Source organism: Gymnodraco acuticeps, unplaced genomic scaffold, assembly GCF_902827175.1.
Source record: "Gymnodraco acuticeps unplaced genomic scaffold, fGymAcu1.1, whole genome shotgun sequence".
NCBI classification, from domain to species: domain Eukaryota; kingdom Metazoa; phylum Chordata; class Actinopteri; order Perciformes; family Bathydraconidae; genus Gymnodraco; species Gymnodraco acuticeps.
This window is the reverse complement of record NW_022992289.1, coordinates 757,656-782,347: the sequence shown is the minus strand read 5'-3', so window position 1 is coordinate 782,347 and position 24,692 is coordinate 757,656. Positions and strand designations below refer to the sequence as shown.

The 24,692-nt window shown below is 41.3% G+C and overlaps 1 protein-coding gene across 1 annotated transcript in view; it reads right to left on the bottom strand.

Moving 5' to 3' along the window:
• Positions 1-903: 903 nt before the first annotated feature.
• Positions 904-24,692, bottom strand: part of pigk (phosphatidylinositol glycan anchor biosynthesis, class K) — a 40,513-nt gene continuing 16,724 nt past the window's right edge. The window contains exons 10-11 of the mRNA XM_034207728.1: positions 15,987-16,062; positions 904-2,272 (exon numbers count right to left, since the gene is read on the bottom strand). Coding sequence (XP_034063619.1) covers positions 2,156-2,272; positions 15,987-16,062 — 193 coding nt within the window. The 3' untranslated portion in view covers positions 904-2,155. The remainder of the gene's footprint in view (positions 2,273-15,986; positions 16,063-24,692) is intronic.

Genomic DNA, 24,692 nt, shown 5'->3' with positions numbered 1-24,692 from the left:
TTGTTCGTCACTGTCATATAGTATTTTATACCTGTTTTTCATTTAGTCTCATTAATAACTATAATGATCATATCAAGGTGTGCCTTAACCTCACTGAGCTGAGGTTATTTGAGCCTCTCTTCCACCTGGTTGTAGAAAAGCTCTTTAAATTCGATAGCATAGCTAGCTAACCAGATGCTAATAACAACAGATCGCCACTGTGCTTACAACTAAAGACACAGCCACGCAAACACTGCGGCATGTGTACGGCTCCTTATGGGTACTGCAATATTTGAAGGGCTGGAGCGGCGTTCCGGTGCTCTGTCAGCACTCCTTTCAGACGAGACATATACCACGTGAAGACACGTTACGCTCGTGTTGTGAGTAACCTGTCCTTGGCCAGGAAAAACAGGTACTCGCTTGTTTAATTGATTTGCGGTCTAGATTTTTTCTTTTTTGAAGTGAGAAGTTGTCTGTCAGTCGGACTGACGGACGGACGGAATCCCCACCCCCAAAACGAAAACTCTTCGGTTCTCCACGAATTACACAAGTCACCCAAATCAGCGTTAAAAAAGCGGGAGGTGCCGAAAAATCCCCTATTAATGTATTGATTATAGCTCCGGGTCCGTATAGGTCGGCGTCTGGGTCCGGGTCCGGGTCCGGATCCGGACCGCGGTCCGCCTGTTGCCGACCCCTGGACTCTAGCTGTTTACAGCGCCACGGCTTCCACAGATGACATTTTTTTATGGATTTGTTGTCAAAGCACTTCAGATATTCATTGCTATCGGGATGTTAAGAGCATTCCATGGAATATAACAAAAAGTGTATCTCGAGACGGTTTCTCAAACGTACCTACCCCACCTTTAAAAGGGTAGTTATCTATAAAGATTAATAATGGAAGGAAAACAACAACAAAAGCATTCATTTAATTTAGTGTTTCATCTTTAATCAGGGTATGACAATTATCTTGCTCTCTAGGAGAGGGGACCAGGCAGAATGAGATTACAGGAAATTATACGCAGAGAGGAAGAAGAAATAAGCATCGCATACATAATGCATAAGAAAAGGTATTTGGTGGCTGACGCAGCAGCTGCCCTCTGATACATATGGTTTCATTTCCAATCCCATCTATTTTCTGCTTCAGCTGCAGAGCACAGTTACAGTGGATGATCCTCGCACCGAGGAGCAAAGACAAACTACCGCAGGTTCAATCCGTATGCTTTGAGAATCAGTCCAACAATGAGCCTAATGCAGAGGAGTTACACATGCAGGGGAAGCGAGAGGGGCAAAAGGAGGTAAACAGCACCGAGGAGATTCATTTAGGACGGCCGGCAGCTTACTAGGTTATCACTCACTTATCGCTGCTGTAGCGCCGGGCGTGGAATGGCCGGCGAAATAGCCGTCCATCATCCAGAATACAATCAGCGGAGTACCCGGCTGGGGAGCTAATGGATGTTTCCACAGGGAGGGGCAATTTGGTGAATGGGAAAGTGGATGGGTCCATCGGGCGAGATGGGATTACGTGCGATTGTTATCCTTCAAGAGCGTGATATGACAGTCAAGGGGTGTAATGTATATAGACAAGAGACATTAAATAGTAATCTCTTCACAGCCCACTCACAGCCAATCAGCCGCCCTCATCACACACTTTCCTTCTCCTGACCGAGCAGACACTGAGTAGCACTTAAACAATAAAGCTTTTCGCCACTACTGAAATATGTAGAGCAGCGCGCTTTCAGAAATACATTAAATTATCTGCTGACTAAATTCAGTGCATTTTTTGTACCGACTTACAATGGAATGGCTCAAAACACACTTTCCACACCAAAATAAATAAATACAAATCCAAGAAAAACACAACATGTAAAATGTCCGGGGTATTGAGGAACTGCACATACAATGCATGACTTTGAAGTGTTTGTCCCTGGTCACATTTGGAAAAATACACACATGCTTACATTTCATCAACGGAAAGAAATCACCCAAAAGAAAACTAAAAAAGGGCACCAGCTGCAACACACAGTTCCTGGAAAAGCATTTGTGGTGCTCAACATCCCTTTCCACTGTACAGGAAAAATAAGCCTGTCACACCCCACACCTTTTCCTCTAATATCCCTTCAGCTCCATATCTGCAACTTTGTGTCCTCTGATATCCAGCGGTGTGAATGCTGAGGCCTCAGAAGATGTGCTTGAGGTGCTTCATGCCGTACGTCTTGAAAAACACCAGGAGGATTAGAGTCCACAGGCCCAGGATGAAGCCATCAGGGGGGTGCCAGTCTCTCTGCTTTGGTTTCTGAAGGGAGAAAAAGGGGTGAGGTAAGGTGTGGATGATGAGGGAGGAAAGTGGAGAGGAGCGGGGGGGAGATTGCAGGTTAGCTGTGGTGTGTATATTTCTCCTGTTAAGGCCACCGCTGATTATTCTGTCATTCACACAGGCAGACACACACACACACACACACACACACACACTTTATGTACACTATCTTCCGTCTCACACACACAATGGTTCATACAAAGAGCGGGTGGTAATTCTCATCAGCACCCCCCCCCCTGTCTTGTGTTTGTCCCATTCACTGCCACATCATCACTTTGTGTATGATTATACTTTTAGATCTCCTCCGTATTAAACATGCATCTCACAAGGAGCACATTTATATGCTAATGCATTTGAAATATTCTGCGGAGAGATGAGATTTAACCTCTAAAAAGTCTTCCTAACTCCTCCACTGGCGACAAAGCTATAGACAGGGTGCAAAGACGCACTTAAGAGATTTCTGTTATCCCTCGCTATACATGCTGCCTTTATCCAGGGAGGCAAGGAAGCAGCAGTCAGAAAAGGCATAACCCAAAGCACCAAGAGTAGCCACACTCTCATAACATACAGTAAAGCTGCGACATCAATACGTAGGAGATGGGATTCCTCTATCTGGGATGAGCGCTAGGGTCCATTCAGCCTCTCTGAAGTCCATCCAACAGTGTCAGCAAGATATGGAGCCACGCCATTAAAGCTTAGTATCGGGGCATTATTACTAGCCATTGTAAAACAAGATAGTGACAATAAGAAAAGAGATGTTTATAATATGGGGAATTGTCACTATACTTACATCGATCCCATTCTACAGGCTTGAAGATTTTTTTTTTTAAGCTCACTGATAGAGAGGCAAAGTCCCGCCCATCTACTAGGGACCTTATTTCGGAAAAAGTATGTATTGAAGTCAATGGAGAGAGAAAGATTATCTTTCGATCCCGTTTGAATTGTGCCATGAATTACACATATGATGTTTGTCAATTTAAAAAAATAATTTCCGTGTCAAAAAACTCACAGTTTGTCGTAAAACTGTTGAAATATAAGACTATGAAAAATACGCAACTAGAAAGACTACAAATCCCAGAATCCCGGTCCTGCATGCTGGCTCTTACGGAACCGACTAACTCCCCTTGTGTGTATGCACAGCTCTCAACGTTTCCAGACTCGTAGTGATTTTCACCTCTTTTAATACTTTTCGCCTCATTCTGAAAGAAAGAAGTGAGATGTTCCAACGTGACGGCCGTCTTGGTGTGTGGTGCGAGATGGGAGATGTAGTTCATTGAGCGGTTTCACAAAAAAAAGTGTTACTTCACAGTTTTACGACACATTTATATTTTTTTGACTTGCAAAATTATTTTTTCAATTGACAAACATCATGTGTGTAATTCGTGGCACAATTCAAACGGGATCGAAAGATAATCTTTCTCTCTCCATTGACTTCAATACATGATTCTTCCGAAATAAGGTCCCATGGAGCCCCCCCGGAAAGGGAGGGACTTCGCCTCTCTATTTGGTTTTACAGCATATGTAATGGTTTAGCGTCACAGCGCTCCTATAGGCAGCATTCAGCAGTCTGGGCTACTTTTCTGAAGAGTCGGGAAACAAACCATCACAGAGCTAAAAGGGTAGTGAATATTGTTCTGATCGATGTTTCAGTATCGAACACACGTTCAAATGACCTCTGCCATTAAAGTCTGGTGTTATTTGTCCTCTACTTATTCTCTTAAGAGCATTTTAAATCAGAATTGAGACAATCTTTGGGTGATGTTATTTGTGGGAAAGGTTGTGTAGCTACTTTAGTTCAGACAACATTTAAAGAAAGTTGAAAAGCCTGTGGTTAAATGAAAAAATAGCTTTTGGGAAAATGATGTAATAATTATTTGTCTAAAAAATAATTGATAGTATTGTTTTTTCAGTGACAAACACAAATAAAAGAATCAAAAGAAATGCCCATGATAACAAGCCAGAGAATTACATGAGAACCAGAAATACGACTTATAATAATAATGTTGACCTAAAAAATCTGAAATTGCGTTTGAAACGTTTAGTGACTCAATTGCAGTGCAGACAGAATCGTTTTTATCAAATTTTTGATGACTGATGGCATTTGGGTGTTGAAACCGTCTAATTGCCGCTTAGAGGTGAATTGACCTGAACAACTCAAGTAGACATTTCTGCTGACTTACACTTTCTATGAGAGGTTGAAAACTGCTGAATTGGCATATGTGCAGTGGACAGCACTGGTGCATAAAAGAGACTGGCATATACTGAAGTGTTAAATATGTGCAGCACTGAAATCACCACCCACTGAGCACCAAATGCCAGTAAAATGTGTTTCTGGCGCCTGAAATGCTCCCAGAACTGGCTGAGAACATCGAACACTTCAGTTATATTCAGTTTCCTGTTTATCTCCTTTCTGAGAGACAGCCAGTCAGTTTGAAACAAAAACAACGGCTTTTTAATGACTGACCGTAACGCTCCTGCTACACAAAGAACATGTCTCTCGTTAGCTAATGGAGAGGCAGTGATGATGAACTTGACCCGATGCATAACACAGCGAGTCTTAAATAACACATCGCACCTGATTTTATTCATGAAATATCATTTATAGCAGGCATCATTATGTTTTTCCTTAGAGTAATGAATATAAACTAGTCAGGCTGGTTGAAATTATTGTAATTTCTCATTACTTTTACGGCTCCTGGTATGTGAGGCGAAGAGTGAGTTTCATTGAGTGTAGTCCTGCCTCTGGGGGCCTTTAAAGCTGCTCTTTTCACTACAAACTACATGAGGACGCAACAGCGCTGCCAATTCCAGACATGGAAAGACTGGGACAGGAGTAAAATTGGATTACGGCAGACTTGAAATTTATTTAACAGCTCAATCAAGAAAGAAATCAATAACGCTCCACTGCCATCCAGAATGCTAAAGCGCAAACAGTGAGTGATCAGAGATGCATTCAGGGTGAAGACTTTCTGCTTCCATTCAGGTTTTACTGGCAAACAACGAACAGCAATAATCCTATTTCAAACAAAATCAGAGTTTAAAAACAGGACTGATGTTATATTGTGATTTTGAGAGGAGCTGTAGGATATTAGATTAGATTTTCTTTTCTTTTTGACACAACATTGGGACATTTTCTTGTTACAGCACATGTAGAAACGGCATCGAGTCCAATCAAGGAGGGAAGTTGGAGATGAAAGCCTTTGCAGACCGTTTAAATGCTCAAGAAACGACGTATATAACACATTACAAAAAAGGGGAAACCCCAAAAAGCATAAGAGAGACTCTTTAACTGAAAGTCATGCTGAAGAAATGTCTGCTGTTAAATTTGGCTACATTTTGTAGGCAAATGTATTGAATGGCCATTTTACAGTTTTGGTATTTAGCTACTATGCATATGTTATTGATACAAAATGTACTTCAATAAATAAATGATGGTGTAATATTATGGTTTAATTTGAAGTAATGTCCAGTTGTCTTTTATTTAAAGGTCCCATGTCATGCTTTTCCGGTTATTACCCGTCCCCTTGTGTCTTATGAAGGTTTGTATGCATGTAAACGGCATGTAAAGTACACCCTGTAGCGAGTAAAACTAACACAGAAAAGACCTCCCCAAATCGGGTACAGAACCTGTAAGTATTCATTGTTGTTTGTGTATTTATGATGTTTAAAACAAACAAGGTATCTACCACGACTGTTTAAATGGGTAAACGTTTTTCGGGCTGCTAAGTTGGGATCGCGGAGAAATGCTCTCCGCAGACCCATGCTCACAGCGTTATAAACCTTTTTCTTACTCAATATTACACACTTATTGTTTTTACTTCGGCTGCGAGTGTTTGTGTGTGCTCAGGATGAGTTTCGCTTGTTCTCGCTGTATCGCCAAGCCTGTCTGCTCCTGCAGCAGCAGTGTGTGTGTGTGTCTGTGTGTGTGCGAGCAGCAACGAGCCTGTCAGCTTCTCGACCAATCGGAACACACTGGGCTCACAGGGAGGGGGGGGCAGGAGCTCCAACAAGCCGTGTAGGACAGAGAGTGAATTCACATACTATACAGAGATGCTGTGAGAAACCAATGTGAGTTTGGAAAATTGCACAATATAAATCTATTTTCAATATGGCCATGACATGGGACCTTTAAGGGCCAATCCCCCAGTCAAAGGCACCTTCACTAACACCATTCATTCACTATATCAACTTTATCTAGCGGATAGTGTCTGACAAATACTGAGCTGAAGGTTATTTGGTGGAAAAAACTGAGCGTTTCGACCAAATTTCAGTGAGTAGCAGCAACAATGAAGCTCTGACTATAAAGGGATATTTTCAGCGTCTGATTCAACAGCGCTTTGTAAGAGAAACTACAGAAACAAATCTCAGACATTTTGGTTTAATTTGTCTGACGTCAAAGTAAGAGCCGGGTACAGAAATAGCCCTTTGTTAGAAAAAGGAACTGAATTTCTATTTTCACACTTCTAACTATAATATGAATGGTGAAAACAGTCATTTCTGCCAAAGTTAGAACAGTTTTAGTCTTTTCACATGAGATATTTAAAATCTGATCCATTCATTTGGCACCTACGGAGCGCCAGAGAGGAAGATAGAAGAGCTGTTGAGTGTTCATTCTTAATAAAGAAATGGACATGAACCATGATATTTGAAGTACATTCATGTTTAGGGGTCTTTTCTTCATGTTTACTTGATGCACATTTAGTAATGGATACCTAAAGATGCTACAGTCAATATATTTCTAGGAAAAATAATCAAAAGACAATTTGAAAGGGTTCACTCGTAGTGATGAAACCACAGAAAATAACTGATTTTTAAGTTCCCCTCGGTCTTATGGTGAGTTATTATTATATCATTCTGTCCGAGTGTCTCTCTCTTTGCGTCACTTTTCAGCAGCAGCAGTGAAACAGCTCTTTAAAAAGTACTGTACACAATCTTTATATTACAAGCCCTGATATTTGCATGACCTTATATAACATTTAAGGATGAAGGTAATTATTTAGTGTCTAAATCATGGTTATATTCACTGTAAAAAGCAGCCATGGTTGCAGTTCGGCTTTGAAGCATCTCATTTTCCTCGCACTACGTTGAACGCTTGTCGATTTTGACCCGTCTGTTTAGCTGGAACTCCCCAAATCCCAATTCAATTTGACAGCATGCTTGAGTGTTCGTCCTCCATGTTTTACAGTCTAAGAGACGCAGCGCTATGACAGCAGTGATCTGTCCCACTAAGACTGACATAATAACATGAATACTGACCTGACAGTTCAGGCGACACTCATTTTAAACAAATGTGGTCCAAAATACATTTTCAACGTCTTTTCTCACCACACTACATGCATCAGATCAGTGTTACAAAATAAAAAGTGAGTTGAGACACTCTCAGCTACAGCCTTGGAGACAAAGGGTTCCGGCGGGAAGACAGGAAGAGCAGCTGAGGGTTAAACATCTGGAGGACGTTTGAAAATCTTAGGTCACAGGCTTCTGCACTGTTGGAGAAGCCTGTGACCTAAGATTTTCATCGACATAACTACTTTGTAGCTATGGTTGTATGACTAATAAAGAACCTTGAACCTTGGACAAAGCAGACGATGTTGATAGGAGTCGACTGGGAGTAGGCGGCCATTGGGGGCAGTTGACCTCCGTGACAATGCAAGGAAGACGTGTGCGTGACTGTGTGTGTGTGTGTATTTATATATGGGTATGTAAGTGCAAGCCTCTCGGGTAAGGAAGAGCAAAAGGAGATGGATGAATTGCGACAGGAAGCCAAGTCAGCACCGCCGGCAGAGAGAGGAGCATATGTCAAGAGCAAAGAGAGAAAGTCAGTGGACAAGAGTGATAACTACACATTTCCAACTAGTACAAATAAATCAACTACTTAATTGATCATTTGTTTAGTACATGCAATGTAGCCAGCCCAATGTATTTATTTAGTAAATAAATATGTATTTGGTTATTAAAGATTAGGCTTTTTTGCGGGTTTTCCCTTTCCTGTATTGTTTGATATAAGTTCCCTACAGAGGGAGTTTCTGAGCATAATATGTCCTCTTTACAGAATAGTGATCAATATATGCAGACAAAATTCACCAATACACTTAAGTAATTAATATGCCATTTTCGTCACGATGTTTGGTCACTTTTTGTTCTGCCTCCGAACATACCACACTAATTTCAAAAATTACAGATCTACACATACTGTTCTCCCCGTATAACTATAACACGATGTATTGGTCAGGCTCTAATGTAATATGTGAAAGAAAGGCTTTTATAAGTCCAAGGTCACATCTTTGATTTCTCCTTTTGTCTCAACTGCAGCCAGAAACCCACACGGTTATTTTAACATGAAATACTTATATATTTATAACAGAGAAGCAGGAAACAGATTTGTGAAGCTGGAACCAGCAATGTTAGGAGCTTTTGCTTGATAAATGACTTCAACGTATAATCTGTTATTAAAATTGCTCAATATCTGTCGGCAAACTAATTGCTTAAATGACTAAATGCTACAGCCCTAAATTCAATAACTTATTCAAAACCTACTTTGAATATTAAATGTGGATAGCCACGACCACGGAATGAAACAAACAAGCCTACTCTGTATGAGATTTCTCTCACTACCACACATTCAAAAGATGCAGCTTCTTAAGAAAAAGACGGGAGGCTGAAGAAAAATATTAAGCACAGAAATTAGAGAACAAACCTGACCTTCACTGAGGGAACCATTCACATCTCAAGGACTTCAAGCAGCACGCCTCCATTACACACGCTTTGTGTTGCGTATTCAATTCACAAGTAAAATCAATTAACAGCTACCCATCTGATTGATTGGAGCTAATTAACATGGTCATCCAGGATGCTAATGGCCGTTGAGGGAGGTCTGAGACGCCCTGCCAAACAGTCAAGGTGAAAACTGCAGCAAATTTATGTTGATGAGGGGGCAGGAGCCTTTCTTCTCTGCCAGGACACTCCACTGTATTACCCGGACATTTGAGTGCTTGGACAGACAAAGCAGTGGGTGTATTATTCTCTCATAAAGCATGTTTTGCTTTTCAAGAGGATATAATGTTTTCATTCACAGGAAAAGCTTGTCGGAGTGGGTTTGGCGTGTGATCCACACAATCCCTACATCCACTTTTAGAGAGTGTTGATTTGGCGTAGGATTGAAGGGAGGCAAAGTATTAATTTTCAGTGTTTCCACTTTCAATTCTCTGAAGCCATATGGTGTGGCGTCAAGCTGGTAAAAGAACAAATAACAATTTGACGCCAGAGACCAGAACTCACAGCAGCGAGGCATGAAAAAGAAAAGCAGAATACACAAGAGTGAAAAAAGGAGCTCCTACTCGTTATTTCCAGCGCTGAATATATTGTGATCAGGTGTTGGCAACATGATGAGATGTGTGCGGTGAGAAGGGAAGGTGTCGGGAAGAGGGGACTCAACCTGTCACCAAGAGCGAGCTGACAACATTGACAGGGCATTAATCACACACACACACACACACACACGCGGAAAGTTTGTACAGACTCCATACAGCACAGGCTTATATTCCCGCTGTCAGTCACTGTGATGACTTTTCTATTTACAAGCCGTCGCCTGGTCTACTGGCAAAAATTGAAATGGAAAAATGGTTTTCTTTGAAGATAAACACAGTGAGAAGATTCGTTTTTTTGTTGGAGGCACAGCTGAAATTGCACCACTTGGGAATACTTTAGACATCAAATCTTATGAGATTCAATCACATCGGGTCCTTCAGATGAGTGCATCTGATCAGCGACAACAACAGATGCTGCCACGGTGGCACGAAAACAAAGATATCTCGAGGAGTGGCGCACACAATATGACAGCTAATCAAAAAGAGGAGAGCCCTCAAAAGGCTTTCTGGACATTGGTCATTCTGCAGCAGTGCAGATGGATTATGATGAAGGGGGGAGAGGTGACTCAGTCTGTCAGGGCTCCCATCCTCCACCCAGCAGGAGAGCTAGCCGATAATCAAAATCTCTGACAGGGCTCGCCGGGTCGATGAGTTTGTTTCTGCGTTGTTCGTGCGGGTGCATTTGAAAGACGAGTAGGGGTAGACAAAAAGAAATTTATGGAGACAAAAAATATATGAAGCCGGCGGAGAGTAAATGGCTTTAATAACCTTTAATAGTGTGATGGCTTCTGTGTTGAGAACATTATTGACGAGGTTGTTTCTTATGTGAGCAGTGGGAAGCCGATCTGAGGCCAGAATGTATTTTCCAGGCAATTCTCAGAGATCAATTTCCTGCCGGGCGCAGAGACCCCTCCTGCTTCCCATCTCGATACTCAATAAGCGTCCGACAGTGCTCCGGCCCGTGCAGCTTCATTTCTCTGGGCCAAATGACTGCGACTCCTTTTAAAGACTAACAGCAGCAGAACCGGAGACTTCTTCTACGATTTTTTTTAAAACTTAGCTGGTCAGCTGGACCTGACCTTTAGTATAAACAGTCATTGTAGAGGAGAAGAACATCAGAGTTAATTCAAATGTCAGCAACTCCTCCTCGACTGTAGGTTTGTAAGAGAAACTACAGAACCAAGAGCATTTCCACAGATCTATCCTCACCAACCGAGTCTTTTCTGTTTTGCAGATTTATAATTAGATGCCTCAGTATCTGCATACTAATTAAAAACAGCCACGGTATCATGTTATGTCTTTTTGGAGAAGTGGTAATTGTGTTCTTATGAAACCAACCAGAAAGCAGCTGTGGCTTTAAAAATCACAAGGCCAGGTTTGACGATTGGCATTAGTTTCGAAAAATGACTTTTAAGCATTAATGTGGGAAACACAATAGCTGAATTGTTCCATTTATCCTCAGCAAAAACATCCTTTGAAAAATCTGGATTTGTTCTTAATTTGAAGTCATTACTCATTATCCCTATGTAAGATTGCAATATGACATCCCAAGGGGTTTTAGACAGAATGCTTATAGCTCAAACTTACTGCATGGAAGTTGTAAATATTAATTCATGTTCTGTGGATTGTCTTAAAAAAAAAAAAAAAGTACTTAATACTACTAGGGAGGCTGTGGCTCAGTGGATAGTGTGCTGGACTTCAAATCAGGGGGTCACAGGTTCAAACCCCACTGCAGCCAGCATGTCGTTGTGTCCCTGGGCAAGACGCTTCACCCCACATTGCTCCTGTGGGGATTGCCCACAGTACTGAATGTATGTAAGTCGCTTTGGATAAAAGCGTCTAACAAGGGACCTGTAATGTACTATTACTTAGTCTTATACCCCGTTTATCTAGGCCCTTTTTGTATCTTGTTCTATGTATATATGTCACACTGTGGGACTGCGAGAAACGGTATTTCAAGATTTCTGTATGTATAACACATGTAGACAATAAAGCTGACTTTGAAATATTAAAATAAAAAGATAGCTTTGTTGAAATGACAAGGTGCTCCAACTAGCTGAAGGGTAGGTACGCAATTAGCTTGAATACAGACAGAAGCCTAGATGGAGCTCTTTGGTAAAAAAAAAAAAAGGGTCCTTTTAATTAGTTTAAAATCATTTGTATCCTTGAAGCACTTTAGTTGGTGGGTTTCGAGGCACTCCAGATACCCAAAACACCTTTTTAAAATAAAAATATTGATTACAGAAGCTAATCATGAGGATAGTGAATACAAGAGGGATGTGATTTATCCATTAAGTTGATGATTATATTTTGATTTGGTTAAAGCCCATGTGTACATAAGCAGGGCAGGCAACCCATTAAGAAAGCTCTGAAATAAATCCTGCCAAGATGTAGCTTTCACTGTCACTTACTGAAGCTGTCAAGGTGAAATCAAATACTGCTACAGAATGGATATACCATTTATCCATCTCTGTTAGGATATAGCATTGGATAATACTGTGAGGATGGTCGTGTTAATGTTTTTAAATATGGGTTTTCAGAGGCAGCTGAACCCCAAATGTAAGCTCCACGTAAATGTCTGCTCTTGCCGGTGGCAAAGATGAATGTGACTTTGTTACTTTTCTGCAGCACGAGTTGAAGGAGAAGTATAGAAATAGTATATTTTAAAGGCTCTTAATGGAAGATCACAGACTGTGTGTTTTGAATGCCGAGCACACGTTCAAAAGGTGGAATGAGGAGGAATAGGTGTTCATTTGTGAAGGTCGGCTCCATTGAAAGGCACAATCCATTTGGGAATGGGCTGAATGCACAATTTCTCGCCACAATCCTACCTATCCATTCTGCTGGATTTCACGGTGGCCCCTTCACACCGACACTAGGAGGCACTTGCATTTCACTTAAGAGCCGTCACCATGGAAACGACACAAAGACATCTGTTGCCGATAACTTTCTGTTCTGTGTCCAAATTGAGGACGAATGTGTGGACACGCTACGATATACAAAAACAGCAACAGGTGTCTTGAAAAAAACATGTGAACCCACAAAAGACATTTGACGATTCACCACAAATAAAATGGGTGTTAATTTTTTTTCGCGATCAGAACATCTTGAAGGTAGTTTGCTGAATGACATGAGGTATGCCAATATTATTAAATGTTTGTGTTTAGGGGAGATACTGTAAATATCTGGCTACCAGTGATGTTACTCAAGTGCTCTATATAGGAACAATGTTGAGTTACTTATCATTTATTTAAGTATTTCCATTCAATGCTACTTTATACTTCTACATCTCATAGGTAACTTCACTATTCTTATCTTACAGCTTTTAGAGACGATTCAAAGATGAAGATCTAGCATTAAAAACGTCTGATGAACTTTCAACAAAATGCATCGCTAAAGATTAAACCATAAAAAATAATCGCTTGAGGTACAAACGGGTTAAAATATCAAATTTTCGACAAAAGAAATGAACAAAGAAAGTCGTAAACATAAATAATTTGTGTATCAGATGCACAGACTGTATAAATAAAGTAAAATACTACTCAATGCAACCATTTTAACAATTAAATGTCATGTATTAATAATATATTACATATTGAGGCACTTTTTCTGCGGATTGACTCTTACTTTTAATATTTTAAGCACATTTTTATGATAATACTTCAGTACTTTTACATAAGTGAGATTTTAATTGCAGGACCTTTACTGGTAATGGAGTATTTTGACATGTATTGGTACTTTTGCTCAAGTATAAGACCTAAATACTTCTTCCACCGATGCTGGCAACTCTGAGAAGTGTTTGGGAGAAAGATTTGTGTGTTTCATTTGATGAAGATGAATGTGCTCACATGTAATTAAAGGATTCAGAGACAAGGTGTTGTGATGGTTGTGCCCAAACATCTGAAACATCTGGAGGAACAGCTAACTCATAAATGTCATAGGTCCACATTTCGAATTCTGTCCAAATCTTTTTTTTCCTGAGAGGTAATTGGAGGTTTGGGTTTGCACTTTCTCAATGTATAGAGAAATGGACCCAGACAGCAGTAATGATAGGGTGGCAAAATGTTCTCAAGAAATACCTGCTATTCAGGGTCGGGGAAACGGAAAAGGAAAAGGTTGCTGAATTTGAAAAAATGTCATCATATAAGAACTGTGAAAGAACAGAAAGAAAGTTGGGAAGGTTATATACCAGAGCACAGATAAGGGCGAATCGAAGAACGATGTATAGTCAGCTTGATGTTTTTATGTTCTTAAAAGGGTTCATCTGTAATGAGGATCTTTGTATATTTCTATTTATACAAATCCACAGTATGCAACCCATTTGAGTCATTTTGTCTATTGCACCATTTATACTTATTTTACTGTTATGTTAAAGAGGCCCTATCATGCTGTTTGGGGGGTTTACCTCTCCTGTAGTGTTTGGCGATTTGTGTGCATGAAAATCCAGTAATCCGGTCGCATTCACACCTAATAGTCCGCTTCTCTGATGCGCACTAGGGCTGAACGATTAATCGATTTTAAATCGAAATCGCGATTTTAAATGATGCGATTATCAAATCGCAAAGCCTGCAATTTGTTTTAACATTTTTTTTTTTTACAATTTTTTTTTTTTTCTTGTGTGTCAGTCATCCACACCAATCAGAAGTGCTGTGCTCCACATGTACCATCCATTGTTAATCAATCAGAAGTGCTGTGCTCCACATGTACCATCCATTGTTAATCAATCAGAAGTGGCCCATGATAGAAGGTGATAGACAGATTGATCCAATCACCTGCCAAGTGCTTCTGAAAGTGCCTGCCCTTTCCAAATGGCTTCCAATGGAGCTTTAGATGCTTTGGTGAAACCAACCATCTGAGTCAGGTTAGTGATGCTCCATCACATGTTTCTATTACAGGGTGAGTCTTAAACTGAAGCTTGACTTTAAAGCAACCCAACGGAAGTTTCATGTAAGTTTAGTTCTTTCACTCGTAGCTCGGGCTGCGGGGGCGCTAGAGACGGGAATACGACCTTCCTAGCCGGAGTTATGGCCACATTTTACAATAAACTTACGCTTAAAAACAAATATCGCAATTCGAATCGCAATCGCAATATTTGTCAGAAAAATCGCAATTAGATTTTTTCCCAAAACTGTGCAGCCCTAGTGCGCACCAGACCACAGTTTGTTACATTGTTTCATTTTTCAGAAGGTTCGGTTTGCGTTCACACGGGCAAAATTCAAACGGGCTATAAACTTTAAACACAAGTCATGTGCTCGGAAATGCTGTTCAACCATTGGTCAGACATTAAGGGGGTACAAACGCAAATCCCGGCCATTTCTACCGGAGCCTCCGCCATGGAGCATCGGCAGGTTATTTTCATGCTGTTGTTAATCTGAAGAGCATATCAACAGACTATGGTGGACGGCACATATGATTATATAATCAGACAACGTGCGATACAAAACATTATAACACATATAATGAGACGTTCTGCACGTAAGGAGGGGGTTTCACCGACGGCAGGTGGCTCTGACTTTTATGTATTTTAGTTTGATAGTTGTTTTTACTTTACACGACACTGTTCAACACTTCATTCTGATTCACTCTTTCGCTAACGATTTTGAAGACATCCGCGTTCTTGTGACACGTAAATACTACGCTTCCTATGTTTTGGTGCGGACTGCATTCACACCAGCGATGAACCGCTCCAGAGATCACTAGCAAGACCACCTCTTTTAGGCGGACCAGAGTCCGGTTGTTTAGTTCACTTCAGAGGTCTCGGACTGCGTTCACACCGACCCAAACGAACCGCACCAGGGTTCGATTCAACCGGACTATACAAGACTGGTGTGAATGCGACCTCATATATATATACACGATTCTGAAATGTGCCATTACACATAAATACTTTTACACGTGGAACTTCAAGTTTATTTTAGAGCAATACTTTTGTATTTCAAGATAAGGTTTTGAATGCAGGTCTTTTACTTGTGACAGAGTACTTTTACAATTAAGTATGGATACTTTTATTTAAAATCGGAGTACTTCCTCCGCCACTGGTTAATGTTTCTATTGTGCATATGACAAACAAAGCCTTTGAACTTTGACTGATTTATGAATGATTGTGTACCCCTCTTCTTCTTGGGGTTACACGAGGTGAGGAAAGAGCAATGGGGGGGAATATAATATGCATTTGTGTGTTTGGCTATTATAATGAAAAATAGAAATTGCAAGTAATAAGAAATATTTCGGGATCATATCATCGAGGACCTTTTTTTTGTTGTTTTGAGTGTCCCACCCCTAATGACCCTGAAGAGTGTGTGCGCGTGTGTGTGTGCGTCTCTTACCTGATGGATGATCTCAGACACCGGCAGCTGGTCTGCATAGGAGTACTTCTCTATCTGAAGCTCTTCATTGACAGGACTGCAAGACAAAACACACACAAAACGGACTCTGTTAGCCTTTACCTGAAGTTAATTGCACTTAAGCTTTTGTTAAATGGGACGCCATTATTCAGAAATGAATAAAAGCTGTCGGGAAGAGGAACGAACCTGAGCGTTTCTGTTGGCAGTGTGTGTTTAGAGGAGGTGTGTGTGATTAACACACCATTTAAGAGCTGAGTCAATGACATGCAGTGCAAATGAATGCAAGTAAATCCATGTTTTCCTCTTGATAAGTCTCCTTGTAGAGAGAGCAAATCATCTTATTAAGTTCATCCTATGTATATCACTACAGAAGACAGATGGTAAAAATACTACAGGAAATCATTTTGTATGTGATACTATATGTAAAGTCTGTTTTACCAAGCAACCCACGCAACCTTTTTAATGTCAAATGTTAGAGGCGTTAGTTGAGCTCCAAATGAACAAGGTTAACTCTGGTTAGCTTTTAACTCTGAGTCAACATCAATGACGAAATCAATGTTGAGCCGCTAAACCAAATAGTGTTGGTGGTTTGTTGTTGATGCTACACAGCAAACATCAGATCTCTTATTGATTAGATTTCACAAACCTCCAGCAGTACTCTAGTGGTGAATCATCTTGGTAGCTCTTATCCAGTTTAAGGAATTACAAAGAAACATTCTGCTTTAGCTTTTAGGCCTTTCGTGTGGCATGATCAGTAAGGCCTTAAAGGTGGGGTAGGTAAGTTTGAGAAACCGGCTCGAGATACACTTTTTGTTGTATTCCATGGAATGCTCTTAACATCCCGATAGCAATGAATATCTTAAGTGCTTTGACAATAAATACATTAAAAAAAGTCATCTGTGGAAGCCGTGGCGCTGTAAAAAGCACGACCAATCATCTGAGCCGGCCCGGCTAAAGTAACTGGATGGCCTAACTGCCTGTCAGCCTTCCATCGGGGCACAAACTTATCTCGTGCCCTCATTGGTCATGTGCGCGTTCGTGTGTGTTGGAGGAGGGGCTCTGTGAGGAAGTAGCAGATTTCTTCCGGCTGTGTATTTTCAAATTCTAGCGCACTCGAGCTGGTTTCTCCAAAATTACCTACCCCACCTTTAAATAACCAGCATCCCAAAAGAGCTCTGGAAAAAGCTTATAATTCCCCATTTTATAGTGTAATTATTTTCCTTAAGAATTCTTTAAATAATGAAATAAGCACACACAAAGGACATAAAACATCCAGTACCATTTCACAGAAAAGAAGATGTAATGTGCATTGTCCCTATTCAAATAGACGATTACATGAAAAATTTAAATGAAATGAAGAATGAAAAAAAACTTCTAAAAGAAGCTCGGTACGTCCACACAGCAGCTTTAAACAAATCTTCCAACGCTTCTCTGCCCATTGACTTTGAATGGGGATGACGTCACTTTGCCTCGCTTTTCGCCGAACTGCATTGTGGGGGAGCGAAGCGAAGATTTCCAGGATTCAAAAGTTGAGCAATGTTCTACTTTTGAAGCTGAGCTGGAAGCGTCAGCCAATCAAATCCCGTTTATGCAATTCTGACAGTAGAAGCGCTAGCCAATCAAACCGCGTGTAAGCAGGGAGAACCAGACCGCAGTTCATTTCCTCATATTCCAAACGAGAAATTACGGTAGCAAATCACCCGGTTCTTTACGACCAGAACTATTAACGGGATACAAACCGGAGGAACCAGGCATGGAGGGAGGTGGCAGAGACAGTGGGTGAAACTGGTAGGTTTTCGCCTGTTTGGGGAGTTTATATATATATATATATATATATATATATATATATTGCTCGCATAAAATCCCCGGGGTTTTTTGCTTTGTATGTCGGGGGCGGGAGATTCATATGATTGGTTGTTGGTCGCGTTGCTCGCAAAAAATCCCCAAGCTTTCAGACACGCCCAGCTCCAAGATTTTCAAGATTTTTGAAAAGCTGCTGTGTGGACGTACCGTACAGGAAACAGATCATTTAATATCCAATATGAATGTGTTATTATATAACACCACTTCAGGCAGCATGAACGATAGGTTTTAGACTTTCTTTAAGACATTTAGCAAACACTTTGATGTGTAACATAAAAAAAGTATTTCTTAAAGTTGTTCATTTGTGATATCTTTCGCTCGCTCAACAAAAAACTATTGGGTTGAGGAAGAAGTTGATTAATTGATATAAGAGTTGTAGTTCTATGCTTTATTTTTTACAAGTTAATGACATAAAAGGAATGTTTAAAGTGCAAATGTTGAAAGATTTGTTTAATTACTTTTTTATGTTAAAGGTGGGGTAGGTAAGTTTGAGAAACCGGCTCGAGATACACTTTTTGTTATATTCCATGGAATGCTTTTAACATCCCGATAGCAATGAATATCTTAAATGCTTTGACAAAAAATACATAAAAAAATGTCATCTGTGGAAGCCGTGGTGCTGTAAAAAGCACGACCAATCATCTGAGCCGGCCCGGCTAAAGTAACTGGATGGCCTACCTGCCTGTCAGCCTTCCATCTGTGCACAAACTTATCTCGTGCCCTCATTGGTCATGTGTGCGTTCGTGTGTGTTGGAGGAGGGGCTCTGTAAGGAAGTGGCAGATTTGTTCCGGTTGTGTATTTTCAAATTCTAGCGCACTCAAGCTGGTCTCTCCTAAATTACCTACCCCACCTTTAACTAAAAGACCTCCAGCAAGACTGAATGCCTTTTATCTGCATGGTTTCAAATAAAGAAGTACCGTATCCTCGTATCCACACAAAGACCATATCAGGATAAAAAGGCAAAACTACTCAAAGTAAAAAGAGAGACTCCTCAGCGCCTATTAATCCTTCCTGACCGTAAAGCATCCGTGCATTGAGAGTTAGGAATAAAACCAGTTGTATTTAGAGCCATGCATTCCTATATTTTATTCATAGAGACTTATATAAATGGAGTAAGTTAAGGGTCTTGCTCAAGGACAACGAAAAAAAGTTCGCTTCAAGCCAGTTGCTGGATATTCATTAGTTACTATTAGACAAGATACATTACACCTGCGACCTTTGCGACTCAGCGCTGGTTATCCAGCCACAGAGCGCTCTGCTTCCATCTCGGTGTAAAACCTATTAAAAAAGCATTAATGAGCCACACTGGCTTACATGTTGCATCATCACAGCAAACACAGGTGCAGCCGTTTACTTTGTGTCAACCCCACATTAAGCATCCTACTGATGTAAGGACTCAGTGGAGCAACAGAATCCATGTCTGAGGATAGTTACCTCAAACAAAAACAACATTTACTCTCGTTTCATTTTGCTCTACACTACAAAACTCAGTTGTAATGGGCTCAATTAATCTGCATTTGTGCAGCTTGATATTTGTGACGGGGGGTTTGTTGACAGTAATGAAGAAAAACACAGGCCAGCCGAATCCATTAAAGCTATATTGCCATGTTTTCTTTTTCAGTTTCGATAATAAAGGGTCCCTTTTATCTCATTTCAGGGTAATTAGTTGTATTGTGCACACTGGTAATTAAACTCTTATGGGTTTACTTTGTTTGAATTTATGAGAAACAGAAACATCCAACTGTGTCAACGATAAGAGCACTGATATAGTTATTTAAAACATATTGCAAAGATCATAAAAGGCAAAGAAACACCTACAGGTTTGTACACTTGTCAAACCCATTCAATGATCTGTATGCACCAATACAACACAATTGAAATGAGCTAGTTTTGACATATGTATGTGCCTCCACTCATCTCTCTTTCGTCTGTTTTTCTGTAACATCACAGTCATGAGTCAGAAAGCAGACTCTCAGCTAAAGGTCACAGTCGACTGGAGGTTTGACAGAGTGGCCTTTTTTTGTCCAATCAAAGAAAGTTCAGGTCAGACAGCTGCTGACAAAGTGGGCAAAATCCCCCAGAGAGCCACCGCTCGCTGTGTGAAGCAACCGGTTCTGCTTTTTCTTTACTTTCTCACCCACTGAGTTATTGCTCAAATTATTTCTGACTTTTTGGCTCATCCAATCCAACTTTATTTATATAGCACTTTAAAAACCTTCAGACCAAAGTGCTGAACAGAGAGATAAGCTCACACAACATAATATAAATACATTTAAAATACAAACACAAAACAAACCAGAATAAACGTAATAATTAAAAAATAAATAACAGCCATATAATAAAAAACAATAGACCACTGAAAGCAAATAAAAGCAACAATCTACTTGTTTCTGAATGCCAAGGAGAAGAGGTGGGTTTTAAGACGAGATTTAAAAGCAGTCAGTGTGGGAGCCTGTCTGATGAGCAAGGGCAGGTCGTTCCACAGTTTAGGGGCGGCAGCAGGGAAAGCACGGTCCCCTCTACGCTACTGATCAGCTGACCTGAGAGTGCGAGTGGGCGTGTAGCTGTGTAACAGCTCAGAGAGGTAGGGCGGGCCAGGCCATTGAGGGCTTTAAAAGTAAATAAAAGAGTTTTAAAATGAATCCTCAAATGAACGGGCAGCCAGTGGAGTGAAGATAAAATGGGGGAAATGTGCTCGTATTTGCGTGTGCCAGTTAGTAGCCGTGCTGCTGCATTTTGCACCATCTGCAGGCGAGCAAGGGAGGATGCACTTATCCCCATATATAGTGCATTACAATAATCCAAGCGGGAGGTGACGAAGGCATGGATTACCGTTTCAAAAAGGTCACTACTTAAAAAAGGCTTTATTTTGGCTAGCTGCCTGAGGTGGAAGAAGCTGTTAGCTATATACAACTGCCTTGATCTGGCTGTCAAGCTTGAGTTCAGGGTCCATCTTTATGCCAAGATTTGTGATGGTAGGCCTGGTGGAGTGGCCCAGGGATCCTAGGTCTATCGGAGTGGTCCGAGGGGCACCAAAAACCATCACTTCGGTTTTGTCATCATTTAATTTAAAAAAGTTGCATGACATCCAGGATTTAATGTCTTCAAGGCAGTTTAACAGCGGTTTAATTGAAAATAAGTCGTTCTTTTTAAGTGGCACATATATTTGGCAATCGTCTGCATAGCAATGGAAAGCGATACCGTGCTTCCTAAGAATGGACCCAAGAGGGAGCAAATACAGGGAGAACAACAGGGGGCCTAACACTGAACCCTGTGGAACCCCACAAAGAAGAGGAGCAAACGAGGACTCAGAGTCCCCAAGGCTGATGCAGAAAGTCCTACCAGTCAGATACGACCTAAACCATTCGAGGGCTTTGCCCCTAATGCCCACCCACTGCTCCAAACGAGCTATCAGGATCTCATGGTCCACTGTATCAAAAGCGGCCGTTAGATCAAGGAGTAAAAGGATAATGCATTCACCTGAGTCTGTTGCTAAAAGGATATCATTAAAAACTCTTAAAAGAGCTGATTCCGTGCTGTGCAAGGTTTTAAAACCAGATTGGAAGACCTCGAGTACCTTGTGCTCTTCCAGAAAAGCGAGAAGTTGACTGTATACAATCTTCTCTAGGATTTTTGACATAAAAGGTCATTTGGAAATGGGCCTAAAGTTTGCAAGAACTGTGGGATCCAGACTAGGTTTCTTAATAAGTGGTTGTACAACGGCATGTTTCCAATTTTCCGGAACAACCCCTGTGAGCAGACTGCTGTTAAAAACGTGAAGAACAAAAGGTCCTATAGTGAGGAATACCTCTTTAAAAAATCGAGGAGGGACAGGGTCGATTGGAGAACCAGAGGGTTTTATTTTGGAGACAATCTCCTGCACAGAGGACAGAGTCATAGGCTCAAAACGGTCCAAAACAGCAAAGCAGGGGGCAGAGACAGAGGTGTCTTTTGATGGAGCAGTGATATGAGTCCTAGTTGAAGTGACTTTATTAATAAAAAATTGAAGAATGTCATTCCTCCTTTGTTCCGGTCTTCATCCGTTTCATTTTAACCCATTTCTCTGCATGTCTCTCTTCTCCCCATGTCTGTGCAGCAGAGCAGGAGAAGCTTTGATAGACAGGAACAGAGACAGAAGGAAACTGGTCGGAGACGACCCCGCGCTGAGCCCCCTGTGAGCTGCCAGCTCTCTCTGCTACAGGAAATATGTCTCTAAAATGTGTCACCGAGGACTCACCGCTGTTTCACCCTTTTTCAGTGAGCACAAGAAATACTCTCATTCAATTCAGACCACTTTCCATGTAAAGAGAGATGTTTTTGGAGATGATGTTCCAATGCACTTAGCTGATTCTAACCGATGTGACCGGCCCTCCCCACTTACAGCTCCTGTATTACTCCAGCAGAAATAAGAAATGACTCCGGAAAAGCTGCAGATAGAGCCATAAGAAATGAATGCAACTGATTATTTAATGTTTCATGTTGTTTTTATAGGCAATAATTGAAGCTTTGTTAGTTCCAGGTTTAATATGTGCAATAAGTTCATTTCAATAAGTTGTGCAATAAACATTGAACCAGTCCGGCCCTCGACTAGTACCCATTTTTTTATTTTGGCCCACTGTGTATTTGAGTTTGACCCCCCTGATGTAAATGGTCTGCAATGGTTACAATCCCAATGCTCCATCCAGGGGGAGTTTCTCTCCTTTGCCTCCATTGGACTCCTTTGTTTACTTCTGTAACATAGTGACATCGCTGTAACACTTGTGCTTCTATTGGATAGGGCTCCAACACATTGTACGTGATACGCTAAGGGGCGGGACATCTATAAGCAATTGACCAATCACAACAGAGCCGGACAGCTAACCAAACAGAGCAGACTGGGCTCTGGTTTCAATCAGAGGGTGTTTCTCAATGTCGAGGAAGGCTGCTCCAGAGCCACTATTTCAAGGATACTATGTCATCGAGTCCCGCCGAAGGACTGTTCCAATGTCCAGGATGCTTGGAATTCTACCGAGGCCGGCGTACTTCGTTGTGGGAAATTTCGAGGCTGCACATGTGTAGACTCCGCAGTCTTAAAGGTCACATGTCATGGCCATTTCCACTGATCATAATTCCATTGTTGAGGTCTACTGGAATAGATTTATATTGTGCAATTTTCCAAACTCACATTGGTTTCTCACAGCATCTCTGTAAAGTACGTGTATTCACTGAATTTCACTCTCTGCCTTTAACGCAGTGGTTCTCAAACTTTTTCTGTCAGGCCCCCCCTTTGGAGAGAAAAAAAAGTTGGGCCCCCCCAACACAAATAGTCAGGCTCAGTGGCGGCGCCAGAGATTTCTTTTGGGGGTGCTGTGGGGTAGCTTGACGTTTCATAGAGGGTGCTCAAACATTTAGGGTTTCCCATTAATGTACCAGCGCTACAGTGGAATGTTCTACTGCAACACTCCCCACGCATACACACAGTGTACCCGCGACTGTTACAATGAAGGCACGATAATCAGCTCACGGCATATAGGTGTAAGCAGGGGTCAAGTGCTATTTTTATAGGTGGTGTGTGGACCTCACATAGGGGGGTCCGGGGGCAAGCTCCCCCGGGAAGATTTATTTTTAAATATTGAAGTTAAAAGCATCAATCTGGTGCACTTTGAGAGCAACATGAAGAGATCTATGGAAACCTCTCTCAACACCCAGATGAAACTGAACTGTAAACAGATTTACTTTTTCTTTATGGATATTTTACAAATCACCCTTTTACACTTTATTCTTTTTTTAGAAAAAGAAAAAGGTTGATAAACGCTGTGAGAATGTGTGTGAGGAAGTCCGTGGATTGGTCAATTTGGACCAATCAGCGGGGGCTTAATGTAACGGCTCCGCGGACGTAACGTAACGGCTCCACTGATTGGTCCATTTGGTTCCGGGTAACGCATGACCGTATCGCGTCATAGCTCTGGGCGCGGCTACTGGCCATTCCTACGTCACGATACCCAGGAAGTAAACAATGGACAATGACGTATCTTCAACGAGGGGGAGGTATTTTCGGTGTTAGAGTTTTACTCGCTACAGGGTGTACTTTGAGGGGTTTGACTCTGCACACCGTTTACATGCCTAAAAAGGGGACGGGTAATAACCGGAAAAGCATGACATGGGACCTTTAGTTCTGATCTTTGAAATCCCCACAATGCACAGACCAATTTCCAAAATCTTTGGCGGAAAACGTGCTCCATTTAAGGCGGGGCCTCGCATATGACGCACACCTGCACACCTGTTCCACCATTCTTCGTTTTCCGAGGCTAGGAAGGATTCTTGCCTCGCTTCTGAAGCAACTGACTCTGAGGTACATGTGCTAACAAGGAAGCCTCCTCGACATTGAGAAACACCCAGAGGGGGGAAAGAGGTGGTGCAGTCTCACAAATGACATTAAATGCACTTTATTACTCAAAAGGGGGAGATTAATTTGGCTTTAATATGATAATCTTTGGAGCTTTGTGACCCCACAAGATGACATGTTTTGGTCAATAAGCACCTATGGCTAAGTAACTACATTACACTGTTAAGCTCATGTATAATAGCCGCGTTCACACCGATATATTTGCGTTCACACCAAAAAGCCCCAGGAACTCGTGGGAGAAAAAGGTTCCTATGTCTGATTGGCTGGGCGGATTGCAAACCACGCCCCGTAAAACTCCCAAAAAGTTTTGTGAAGCCGCAATTTTATTATCCTCGCATTAGCATTATTAGCATTAGTCCAGCGCACAAATGCAGAGAGACTAACTTATGGCAACACAAAATAAAACATGGGAGCGGTGGAGATGAGGAGGTGTCGGCGT